Below are 14,244 nucleotides of genomic sequence, written 5' to 3' on the forward strand. Positions count from 1 at the left end.
TACTTGGAGGAGTACTATACTCCTATTGGGAGGAAATGGCGGCTTTTATAGCGCCCATTATTTCCATGGGGCTAGGGGGATTGACATCAAATATTTAATAGGTGTCTGATGTCACGTTATGGCTGCTTGAAAGAGGAAGAAAGCCGTAGGTGGATTAAAAAAATGAATAAAATCGACAAAAACGGATGGGAAGGTTGAAATGGATCAACTTTAGGTCATATTTAAACCGAATTATTTGATAAAATTCAAAGAAATTGATTGTAAAATAGCTTTTTTTCCAAATTTTCAATAAAAAACCCGCATAAAAACCACTCATCCTTCATTTCTGACCCAAAAAATGAACCAGAATGGCCGCTAAAGTAAAATTTGTTGGCTTTGGTGATGTAAAAATCGTCAAAATATGATTTCAAAATGGTGTCCTATGTGGTAAAATAAGTTAGGGTGACGATTTAGATGCAGTTTTTCAAAATAAGACCAAAAAAAACCGCTTAAAAGCTGTATTCCATTGTTTCTGGGATAAGGTAGTACACAGAAGCACCCTCGCACGCACCTGACAACCCTCCATAATTCAGAAGTGGGACTTTGACTATCTTAAAGCAGCTGCAATTTTAATGCCACTTCTTGGATGCACCCGCACTTCTTGAGAGCCACAAAGACAACCCACACAAAAGACAGTAGCAACATCGGCAGGACAGAAGAACTTCCAAATTTTTGACTTTTTACATATACATATACATATACATATACATATACATATACATATACATATACATATACATATACATATACATATACATATACATATACATATACATATACATATACATATACATATACATATACATATACATATACATATGCATATGCATATACATATACATATACATATACATATACATATACATATACATATACATATACATATACATATACATATACATATACATATACATATACATAAACATATAGTACATATACATATAGTACATATACATATACATATAGTACATATACATATACATATAGTACATATACATATACATATAGTACATATACATATACATATAGTACATATACATATACATATAGTACATATACATATACATATAGTACATATACATATACATATAGTACATATACATATAGTACATATACATATAGTACATATACATATACATATAGTACATATACATATACATATAGTACATATACGCACACGTATACGCACACGTATACGCACACGTATACGCACACGTATACGTGTACGTATACGTACACGTATACGTACACGTACATGTACACGTACACATATACATATATACATATACATATAATTATACATATACATATACATATACATATACATATACATATACATATAGAACATATACATATAGTACATATACATATAGTACATATACATATACAAATAGTACATATACATATAGTACATATACATATACATATACATATAGTACATATACATATACATATAGTACATATACATATACATATAGTACATATACATATACATATAGTACATATACATATACATATAGTACATATACATATACATATAGTACATATAGTACATATACATATACATATAGTACATATACGCACACGTATACGCACACGTATACGCACACGTATACGTGTACGTATACGTACACGTACATGTACACGTACACATATACATATATACATATACATATAATTATACATATACATATACATATACATATAATTAGACATAGACATATATGTTTTTCTTTATTAACAATTGTGTCTTGCAGCTGTCCAAAGAGTTGGCCAAATTGATCAAACCAGGTAACTCCATTGGATATTCCATTTAAACTGAAACGACTCCCATTATTTAATCAAATTAACACCCCGTCTGCTGGAAAACTTGAGTTAGATGATACAAAGTTGAGCAGAACATTTAAAAACATGAATAATATTCATTAATATGTCCTGTGCCTTTAAATAAATCCAAGTAATACACAAACTTGGGGATCGGTCAGTCCCAAAATAAAACCGCTTTAATAGCTTAGGCGAAATCGGTTGATTTCAGGGGAACCGGTGACAAACATTGGCATAGGAAACCGATAAGATTAGCTTAACAAATCAGGAGGTTGCTCGAGCGAGCCAAATGATTAAAAGCAACAACAGGAAATCAGGCCTGTTATTACCTAATCAGAGGTCTCTTTATCACATAGCTGTAGGGAAGCAAACTGTGCAAAGAAGGGGGTTGGGTCGAAATAAATAAATGAATTCAAAACAAAAAAATACACGGGAGTGAATCAATCTGTTCTTAGGCATGCAGAAACACAAGCATCTGAGTAAATAATTATTCAGAGTGTTTGCCAATGCTGATTACAAGCATCCCCTAGTTGTACGTAATGAGCGCGAGACGTCGCCTCATCAAATATGGATGAAATGAATGTTGACGCTTTTTACGCCAAGGCACTCAATCAACGGGCCGAAGTCAACTAAAGGTGAATGCTGCTTTAAGGGGGTGTGGGGTAAACGAGTTGCTTTACCGGAAGGGAAGGAAATGATGGTTCGTTAAATGGCGGTAATGAAATGAGGGGTTCGGAGTGAAAGGATTTAAGTTAAGGGAAGTTAAAAGTAGCTTTTGATTAAGCTGCTGTGTCCCATTGTGAGCTTTGAGAGGTTTTAAGAGTTGAAAATCAAAGATGAGGTGAGTTTAGGGGGCCCTAACAGGTGGCTAATATGAGGGTGGTTTTGATAGGTGTCAAAGTGGAGGGTTGCGGGCCAAATCTGGTTCGTCGCATCGTTTTGTGTGGTCCGGGAAAGTAGATTATGAGTGGTGACTTTCTGTTTTAGGATCTAATTAAAATGAAGAGTATAGATGTATATTAAATTTCCTTATTTTGCCCTTTTTAAATCAATAATTTTCATTTTTAATCCATTTTTTCTGTGTTTTTAGTTCAAAAATACTTTTGGAAAATCTAAAAATATAAAAAAGCTAAAATAAGCATTGTTTTAAAACTATAATAACTGAATATTCAGGGATATTCATCCAGTTCTTTTGATCCATTTATATAAAAAAACTAAATATTATACGTAAAATAGTCGGGGCCACAAAAAATCAAGTTGACGTTAAATTATTTCCTAAATGACCCCCTTTTAAATCAATAAATGTAATTTTTAATCATTTTTTTCAGTTTTTAGTTCAAAAATCAATAAAAAAGCTAAAATAAACATTTTTTAGATCTATAAAAAAACTGGAAATTCAGGGATTTTAATCCAGTTCTTTAATCCATTTATATAAAAAAAGTTTTTTAGCTCAAAAAGTATTTTGTAAAATCTAAAAATAAATATATACAAATATTTTGGGTTTCCACTTTAATATTAAATACAATTTTTATAAAAAGTGTTTCCACTTCTATTGAAAAACAAATGATTATTAGAGGTTTACCCTTATCAATAAAAAATAGTATTTATGTATATTACACTTCCTAATTTTCCGCCTTTTAAATCAATAATTGTAATTTTTTAATCAATTTTTACTGTGTTTTTAGTTCAGAAATAATTTTGTAAAATCTTAAAATATATTTTAAAAAAAGCTAAAATAAACATTGTTTTAGATCTATAAAAAAACTGAATATTCAGGCCCTTTAATCCAGTTCGTTTAATCCATTTATTTAAAAAAAAATCTAAATATTATATTTAATATGGTCCAGCCCACATGAAATCAAATTGACGTTAAAGCAGCCCGCGAACCAACCCGAGTCTGACACCCTTATTCTACGGTGATTATAACATTTAGTGTATTTTTTAGCAAAAACGCTGTATTTGTCCCCTAAAAAAATTATAACTAAATTGAGGGTACGGCTTATATGCGCATAAATTAAACTTGACATGCACAAAATTGCAAGGTAACAAATGACGCAAGACAATTTGGCCGATATGGTAAACAGATAATACGCTTAAAAAAATGTAATTGGTGTCTATGAATTAAATTCAAGAAAAAAAACAGTATCTTGCATAAAACATGAAAAAACACTGAATGATGACTGAACCGAAGGTCTGGCTTATATGTGCACATATTGGCTTTGACATGCACAAAACTACAATGTCACAAAAATGAAGTAATATGTGTAGTCCCAACTAAAACTATACATATGGAGGTGAAAATTGTGAATCAGGGGGCGGCTTATACGAGAGAAATTGTAAGATTCCACGATTTTTAGGCATTTTTTAGGTACGTAGAGGCGGCTAATATGCGAGAAAATACAGTAAGTGAAGCATTCCTGTTTTAAATGTCATTTTAACAGTAAAATTTGACGTCAAATTCAATTCTAGATTATTTTTTGAGGTATTCCTAGACTTTGAGTTTAGGGCTTGACATGGCAACCACGTTCAGGGGCACTGACAACTAATTTGCGCTAACATTTCAGCAAAAAGGTCAAGACAAGTTTATGAATAGTGATGGAAGAAGTAACCGAGGCAGGTGGAAGTACTTCGCCTGTCAGTGTCCAGGTTAATCTCCGACCTTAGAAACCATTTCTTGACCTTATCATTTTTTTCAGACTGAATATCAAAATGGCCACATACATTTTACTGTATTTTCCACATTTTAAATATTACCAGCAATGCAAGACCTATTTGATAGAAGCAGTAGTCGTAAAAGTAGTAAGGGATTGGGGGATTGTAGTAGTAGTAGTAGTAGTAGGGGGTTGTGTTGTGCAGCCATTAGTTGGAGCAGTAGTAGTAGTAGTGGGTTGTGTTTTAGATCCACTAGTTGGAGCTGTAGTACTAGTGGGTTATGTTATGAATCCACTAGTTGGAGATGGAACTGTAGCAGTAGTAGTAGGTTGTGTTATAGATTCACTAGTTGGAGCTGTAGTAGTAGTAGTAGTAATAGTAGTGTGTTGTGTTATAGATCCACTAGTTGGTAGTAGTACTTGTAGTAGCAGCAGCAGTGGTAGTAGTAGCAGTAGTAGTAATAGTAGTGTGTTATGTTATATATCCACTAGTTGTTAGTAGTACTTGTAGTAGCAGCAGCAGTGGTAGTAGTAGCAGTAGTAGCAGCAGCAGTGGTAGTAGTATTAGTAGTAGCAGCAGCAGTGGTGGTAGTAGTAGTAGTAGTGGTTGTAGCAGTAGTGGTAGTAGCAGTAGTGGTAGTAGAAGTTGCAGCAGCAGTAGTAGAAATAGAAGTAGCAGCAGCAGTAGTAGAAAAAGAAGCAGTAGTGGTAGTAGTAGAAATAAAAGCAGTAGAAGTAGTAGTAGTAGTAGAAGAAATAGAAGCAGTAGTAGTAGTAGAAATAAAAGCAGTAGAAGTAGTAGTAGTAGTAGTAGTAGTAGAAGAAGAAATAGAAGCAGTAGTAGTAGTAGTAGAAATAAAAGCAGTAGAAGTAGTAGTAGTAGTAGTAGTAGTAGAAGAAGAAATAGAAGCAGTAGTAGTAGTAGTAGAAATAAAAGCAGTAGTAGTAGTGCTAGAAATAGAAGCAGTCGTAGTGGTAGTAGGTATAGAAGCAGAAGTAGTAGTACTAGAAATAGAAGCAGTAGTAGTCACAGTGGAAATAGAAGCAGTAGTAGTCACAGTGGAAATAGAAGCAGTAGTAGTGGTAGTAGGTATAGAAGCAGTAGTAGTAGAAATTTAAGCAGTAGTAGTAAGAGTGGAAATAGAAGCAGTAGTAGTAGTAGTAGTGGAAATAGAAGCAGTAGTAGTAGTGGAAATAGAAGCAGTAGTAGAAGTGGTAGTGGAAATAGAAGCAGTAATAGTAGTAGTAGTGGAAATAGAAGCAGTAGTAGAAGTGGTAGTGGAAATAGAAGCAGTAGTAGTGGTAGTAGGTATAGAAGCAGTAGTAGTAGAAATTTAAGCAGTAGTAGTAAGAGTGGAAATAGAAGCAGTAGTAGAAGTGGTAGTGGAAATAGAAGCAGTAGTAGTAGAAATAGAAGCAGTAGTAGTGGATTCTGTTACAGATCTATTAGTTGTAAACCTAGTGGAAGTAGTGGTGGGTTGTGTTATAGATCCACTAGTTGCTGGAATATGTTATTTGCAAAATTGAACACCAAAAATGTGGGAAACGATAGTGGAGAATTCCAGCAGAATCCAAAAGAGTGTTCGGAGGTGTCAAGCTTTTTGTGTTTTTGGCCTCTACTGAACAAGTCCTTCTCATTTCTGATTACTCATCAGAGAAGAAGTGACAGTGGGTAGCGGAAAATAGTGTTAAAATAGACGAGTCAGGATTTTTTTCCCTCTAGAATTGTCTGCTCTTGTTTACCATAAACTGGCAGATAGCGCAAAACAAATCAGGTCGACCTTGAAATGAGCTATTGTGTGAAATTTGCAGAAAATAAAGGCTAAATAAATGCACGCTTAAAAACATGGCGTGTCTACAGGGAAATCGAAAAAAGACAAAAACAATATATAAACAATATATCAAATATATAATAACAACGCAATATATTGTGGTACTTTGTATCCCCCAAAGTTTAGCAATATAGTTTAAACATGTTTCACGTTTTCAAATAAAAACAAACCAACATTTTTTTATCAAAAACTTATGCTAGCTCTTTGTTTACCATTAACTGCATGAAACACCATTTTTTAGTGATTTTTTCTTCTTTGTTGGTTTATTGTGGGTTAGATTCAATCAATGTACATTTTTAACTACCGTATTTTCACGACTATAAGGCACACCGCATTATAAGGCGCACCCTCAATGAATGACATTTTTTTCCATATATAAGGCGCACTGTATTATAAGGCGCACCCTCAATGAATGACATTTTTTTCATTTATAAGCCGCACTGTATTATAAGGTGCACCCTCAACGAATGACATTTTTCCATATATAAGGCGCACTGTATCATAAGGCGACCTATATTATAAGGCGCACCCTCAATGAATGACATTTTTTCCATATATAAGGTGCACTGTATTATAAGGCGCACTCTCAATGAATGACATTTTTCCATATATAAGGCGCACTGTATTATAAGGCGCACCCTCAATGAATGACATTTTTTCCATATATAAGGCGCACTGTATTATAAGGTGCACTGTATTATATGGTGCACTGTATTATATGGTGCACTATTATAAGGCGCACTGTATTATAAGGTGCACTGTATTATAAGGCGCACTGTATTATAAGGCACACTGTATTAGAAGGCGCACTGTATTATAAGGCGCACTGTATTAGAAGGCGCACTCTATTATAAGGCGCACTGTATTAGAAGGCGCACTGTATTATAAGGCGCACTGTCTATTTTGGAGAAAATTTAAGACTTTTAAGTGCGCCTTATAGACTTCCAGGTATGAAGCAGTATGTTTTGGATTTTTTTGGTATAAAATCTTGCAGTGGGGGAGGAGCTATATAATGGAAGATTTTGTAAAGTAAGATGACATCTGCATATTTAACAGTATTGTTTCAGTTCAGGCGTTTGTGTTTTTTTAATATCCGACAGTGGTGGTTTTTCGTTTTTGGTTTTCTATTTTTTCCATATATAAGGCGCATTGGATTATAAGGCGCACTGTCTATTTCGGAGAAAATTTAAGACTTTTAAGTGCGCCTTATAGTCATGAAAATACGGTAATTCCTAGCATGTGTTGGCCAAACCGAAGCACCGAGTGGACCAATTTTTGGGCCCACGTGCCGTATATTTGATTTCTATTTGATCAAAGATGTCCAAACAAGATCGAGACTGTCAAACAAGGACACAAAGACACGCGGGAAAGGCAGGCGACGCGAAACGTGGCATTTGCCTCGACCTTTTTTGGCCCTCGCCGTGAGACAGACGGTGAAGGGACAGAAGGCAGAATGGACCTTTTTTTTTCGCCGTGTTTGGCATTTCATAATTCATAATTGAATCTGGAAAAGGCCGCCGGTGCAAAAAAAGGGGATGGTCATAACAGCACTAGAGATTTTTTTTGTTGTTGTTGTTGAAAAAACGTGGCCAAAAATTGACTGTACATTGATCGCTTATTTAAATAAATATTTTTTTCCTAGTTTTTTATATTACTTAAATAGAATACTTGTTTAATTATGTATTGATTTTTTTAATTGTTAATTTATTATGTATTTGTTCATTTGTTTGTCACTACTTATTTATTTTTAATTTGTTATCACGTTTTTAATTAAATATTTTTTTATTATGTTGATTACTTATATATATTATAGTTTATATATAAGTATTCATCATGTATTGATTATTTATTCCTATTGTTTATTTATTATTTATCTGTTTACTTAATTGTTGTCATTTGTGTACTTCCTTGCTTATTTATGTTGACAAAATTTTTCTTACTTTTTTAAATTAAATTATTTTTGTATTATGTTGACCACTTATTTAAGTACTATATTAAGTATTATGTATTAATTATTTATTCTTTTTGTTTATTTATTATTTATCAGTTTACTTATTTTGTCATTTGTGTACTTCCCTACTTATTTATGTTGTTGACTACTTATTTACTACTTTTTTTAAATGATTTTTATTATGTTGACTACTTATTTAAGTATTCATTATTTATTCTTATATTTATTTATCATTTATCTGTTTTCTTATTTTTTTGTCATTTATACCCGTTCCTACTTATTTATGTTGTTGACTACTTATTTACCACTTATTTATTTGTTTTGTTTTTATTAAATCATTTGAATGATGTTGACTACTTATCATGTTGAGTATTCATGATTTATTTTTATTGGTTATTTATTATTTATCTGTTTTCTTATTTGTTATTATTTATGCACTTAACTACTTATTTATGTTGTTGACCACTTATTTTTTATTTCTTTTTTAATTAAATAATTTTATCATGTTGACTACTTATTTAAGTATTAATTATGTATTGATTAATTAATCTTATTGTTTATTTATTATTTATCTGTTTACTCATTTGTTGTCATTTTTGCACTTCCCTACTTATTTATGTTGCCAGATACTTTAAATTAAATATGTATGTAAATACATATATTACCAACTTATTTAATTATTAATTATTTATTGATTATTTATATAATTAGATGATTTATATGTCCAATTGTTGTTATTTATGCTCTTCTTTTTTATTTTGTTGACCATTAATCCTCTTATTAATGATATATTTATAAGTTATTTCCATTATTTATTGATTATGTCTTTTAGTCTCTTATTTTTATTCCTGTACTTTGTAGTGAAGCTTTAAATCTCATTTCACTTAAAAAATGACAATCAATCCATTCTATTCCATTCAATCCAATTTCACAACAGTGACCAATCAACGGATTCACATCATTCCCTTAAACTAACCATTTGTCCATTTTTTTTGCATGTTTTTTGTCCTAAAACATTCGGCTCGTAATAATGAATATCAACGACATGAGCACAATGTTCCCGAAACAAAGAAAATCTGGGTTAATACCCCTATGACAGAAGCGGTACAAATTTAATCTCCATAACGTTATATCTATTTTTTTAGGGGGGCTGTTTCAATGTCAAAAAATCTTGCAAATAAGTTTCATTCTCACGACAAAATAAGCAGAAAATCCGTCGTTTATTTCTTTTTGATCCCAAGCAATCTCATTTAACGACAAGGGAACACACAATCCATAATCTTGTATATTCGGCCATTTTCATGACAGAGAGATTCGGGGTTTGGACGGATGATAAACTGGTCGCCGTCCTTCCCTGAGGACGGGATTAGACTGGCGGTTTGATGACGGAGACGGAAAAGATCATTAGCCTTGATCAGATTGATTAAGATCAGCTTGGCTAGGCTGCAACATCCCTCAAGTCGACGTTAAATCAGACAAGACGATCAGGGTCGCATTTAATCTGCTGCTGTCCAATCGGAAGGGAGGATAGCACGGTGGTTTAATTTACCTGGGCGTCCAGTCGTTCGGTGAAGGGAGGGAAAAAAATGGCGGCTTAGTTTAATGTAAAATGTTTTAAGAAAATACAAATTTGCTAAATTTGACATAATTTCATTTGTATTTGATGTGTAATCCACCATTTTTTCTTTTTTTTAATAATTATATTCAAAATTATGTTAAAAATGCAATTTAAAAACTATATTTAAAATAAATGAAACATTTTGGAAAATAATAACAATATTAAAAAAGAACTAATAATTTGACTTGTATATTTTTTATTTATATATCCATTGATATTAAAATCTTATTTCAGCTCCCAAATATTCATTTATAATTTTTATTTATGATTTTTTATCAGCTCATTTGTTTGTTGTTGTTATTTGTACACTTGTTGACTATTTTTTATAATATAATGTATTAGTTATGGATTATTTATTGTTATTATTGGGTTGCCAGACGTTTGGTTGCCGGACGTTTGGTTGCCAGACGTTTGGTCGCCGGACATTTGGTCGCCGGATGTTTGGTCACCGGACATTTGGTCGCCGGACATTTGGTCACCGGACATTTGGTCACCGGACGTTTGGTCGCCGGACATTTGGTCGCCGTACGTTTGGTCGCCGGACATTTGGTCGCCCGGATGTTTGACAACATGAACGAGTTTACATTTGAAATCAGCTAAAAATTATATTCATGAGAGTTTAATATCTAAATGTCTACTGTTGAAACCAGCTCTCAAAATTATATTCACCCGGGTGACCAAACGTCCGGGCGACCAAACGTCCGGGCGACCAAACGTCCGGCTACCAAACATCTGGGCGACCAAACGTCCCGGGCGAACAAACGTCCGGGCGACCAAACGTCCGGGCGACCAAACGTCCGGATACCAAACGTCCGGATACCAAACGTCCGTGCGACCAAACATCCAGACGACCAAACGTCCAAGCAACCAAACGTCCTGTCACACATTCAAAACATTCAATTTAAACCCTCCAAAAAACAACATTAATATTCCTATCATTTCAAAAGTAATGGGTCGAATGTCTTCCATTTCTGGACCCAACCCGAAACCACCACACACACATAGACCGCCATTGGGAAGACCCCAATAGTGACAACCATTTGTCAACCCCCCAAATGACCACCAAGGCCATTTCAAGAGACTTTCTATCTGTTTAAATATTGACAGTGTACCTAGCACACCAGAGCCTGAAGAAAGCAGGGACTAGATACACGTCTACACACTAGATAGGCCAACACAGATGACACAACGAGGGGGTTATTTGCCCATGGACAATGGGGGGGGGGGGGGTCAGTGTCTTTGGAACACCATCAATCCACAAGACTCCACGTCAGAGTAGAGCGTGGCCTCGCGATCTTTTTGCAGAAAACGTCACCAGATTCCTCGCTATCATCCATCTCGCGACACCTTTAAACGCCCGATTGGCCACTCCAATTGGCCCAAAACGGACAAAGCGAAAACCCTTAAAAGCAGAGAAGCCACATGCTACTAGAGTCCAATTAATTGCCTTCACGAGCACAGCTTGCTGCCAAAATAAACCGAAGCACTCACAGAGTCAAATTCATTTACATTTATTGACTTAACATTTGGGAATTGTAAAAGTATTTTACTTCTCGACAGCTTTGTGTTTTCCTATTTTTTGAGCTGGACTTTGAATGCACCATAAAATAACGCTATGTGTATTTTATCACGCAATTAATAAAAACAACAAAATAAGCAGTGTTAAAATGATAAGCTAACGATTCGCTAATCTGGATCTATATTAATATCACATAAACATATGTGGAAACATTTTTTTTTATATTTTACATCTATTAAATAATAAAAAATTCAATTTCATTCAAATTTATGAAATATTTGTCTATAAATTTGCCCTCCGCCCACCAAAAATTATCTAAATATATGTATTTTTTTTGTCTAGTGCGACTTATACTCAGGAAATCCTCAGAAATACATTGGCACTGAAATATTAATCAATAAAATTGCTCTCTACCTAAAAATATATCTAAATATAACTTATATATCTACATAAAACAATAAATCAGTTAAGCACCCTCGATTCACCCGTATTTTACGGACTATAAGTCGCAGTACGACTTGTATTTGACTTGGTCAGGAAATACGGCCATTGGGAATGAAATATTAATCAATAAAATTACCCCCTACCTAAAAAGATATCTAAATATCACTTAAACATCTACATAAAACAGATTAAATCAATCAAGCGCCCTCGATTTATCCGTATTTTCTGGACTATAAGTGGCAGTATAGACTTATAGTCAGGAAATACGGCAATTGGGACTGAAATTTTAATCAATAAAATTGCTCTCTACCTAAAAAGATATCTAAATATAACCTAAATATCTACATAAAACAGATTAAATCCATCAAGCACCCTCGATTTCTTCGTATTTTCCAGACTATAAATCGCAATACGACTTGTATGCGACTTATAGTCAGGAAATACAGTAATTGGCACTGAAATATTATTCAATAAAAGTGCTTCTACCTAAAAAGATATCTAAATATAACTTAAATATCTACATAAAACAGATTAAATCAATCAAGCACCCTTGTTTCATCTGTATTTTCTGGACTATAAGGGGCAGTACGACTTGCATGCGACTTATAGTAAGGAGATACGGCAATTGGGAATGAAATATTAATCAATAAAATTGCTCCCTACCTAAAAAAGATATCTAAACATAATTAAAACTACCATAATCCCCATAAAACAGATTAAATCAATCAAGCACCCTTGATCCACCCGTATTTTCCAGACTATAAGTCTCAATGTGAAATTATTCACATAAAATTCTATCATTTTAAATGTAATTTTAAACACCGAGCCATAAGAGGGCGCTTTTTGGTCATTTCAAGGCAGAAGGTGGGTTTTTTTGGTTTATCCCCTGTTGAGTGGTCGCCACAGTGACTTCCAAGAAGGGCTTAACAAAAATATTTTTTAGTAAAATGAAAATATATTCAACCCATAGTTTTTTTATTATTATATTTTATTTGAAATGCCTTCTAAACAGTTTCTGTGTTGGATTTTATTAAATAAAACCTACCAAAAATACACCTAATATGTTTTTTCCCCTTTAATTATGCTTTTTTTTTAACTAATACGACTTATAGTCCAGAAAATACGTTAATTGGGACTGTCAACATGGAATCCCAAAAAAATGTCTTTTCCACCCAAACAGCAAGCACTTCTATTTTCTATATTTTGATCCCCGCCGCTCTTCTCGGAACGAGAAATAGCTTTTGACCACTTGACAGGTGATCCATCAACCGCGACTCAACAGGAATAGTTTGCACTTTGCAGCAACTACTTGCCACTCAAGCGCGAGAAAAAGACAAGCAGAATCAAACCTTCAGTCCAGATCCCAAAAAAAACCTACTAACAAGTCTAGAAATCGGAAAAAATAACGATTTTCGCCCCCTAGTGGCAGTCACTTTCAACCGCAGTCCACCGTGACAATGAGCAGGGTATCGGTCTTACCTTCAACGGCGTATTCCTCAACTTCAGGTGAAGAATCCCGGAAGAAATACACAAAACAAAAGGTTTATTAGTATATTTATAAATTCCGAACAAAAAAATAACATCTTTAAGATCCCTAATATGATTTTTTTTTTTAAAATTCCCATAAATGGCTCTCTAGAAGGGCCACTAAATATCAAGTCCATATCATTTTAAAGTCAACGCAAGGTTAATTAGCACTACCTTGCCTCTAAATAAAATTATCTCCGTAGTGGGAATACCTTGAAAAAGTAGCCTGAGGAAGAATATGAATGTATTACTAGATTAGTTTTTATTCTGCTGACACTTGGAGTTGTCTTTACCAGCCATTAGCTTAATCCTGAAGCTATTTGCTATTAGAATAGCTGCTACATTGCCTGAAGGTTCGAAACTCTTGTTAGAGATGTACTATGAAAAAATAAAGTTCACTATAATAGCAAAGACTCCTTAAAATAGAGTTTTTCGGCAATAGTGGAGTCTTTAAAACACAGAAAAAATGAATACCGTATTTTCACGACTATAAGGCACACTGGATTATAAGGCGCACCCTAAATAAATGATATTTTTCCCATATATAAGGCGCACTGGATTATAAGGCGCCCTGTCTATTTTGGAGAAAATTTAAGACTTTTAAGTGCGCCTTATAGTCGTGAAAATACGGTAATAAAGAAAGTATGATCATAGTACAGTGGTACCTCGAGATACGAGCTTAATTCCATCCAGTACTGAGCTCGTATGTTGAGTTATTCGTAACTCAGATAAACATTTCCCGTAGAAATGAACTAAAAACAAATAAATTCGTTCCAAACCTACGAAACTGCAAAGTCACAAAGACGAAATGCTATAACGCAAAACAATGTGGCCGATAC

The 14,244-nt window shown here is 33.6% G+C and overlaps 1 protein-coding gene across 9 annotated transcripts in view; it reads right to left on the reverse strand.

Annotated features, from left to right (window-relative positions):
- The window catches only part of nrxn2b (neurexin 2b), a 369,603-nt gene that overhangs the window by 284,897 nt on the left and 70,462 nt on the right, over positions 1-14,244 (reverse strand). For 8 of the 9 annotated variants that reach the window (XM_077741583.1, XM_077741586.1, XM_077741588.1 and 5 more), the window contains exon 3: positions 13,358-13,378. The exons of the other annotated variant lie outside the window; for it this stretch is intronic. In XM_077741583.1, coding sequence (XP_077597709.1) covers positions 13,358-13,378 — 21 coding nt within the window. The remainder of the gene's footprint in view (positions 1-13,357; positions 13,379-14,244) is intronic. 9 annotated transcript variants of the gene reach the window in all.

The sequence above is a fragment of the Stigmatopora nigra genome, chromosome 20 (genome assembly GCF_051989575.1).
Source record: "Stigmatopora nigra isolate UIUO_SnigA chromosome 20, RoL_Snig_1.1, whole genome shotgun sequence".
NCBI lineage: Eukaryota > Metazoa > Chordata > Actinopteri > Syngnathiformes > Syngnathidae > Stigmatopora > Stigmatopora nigra.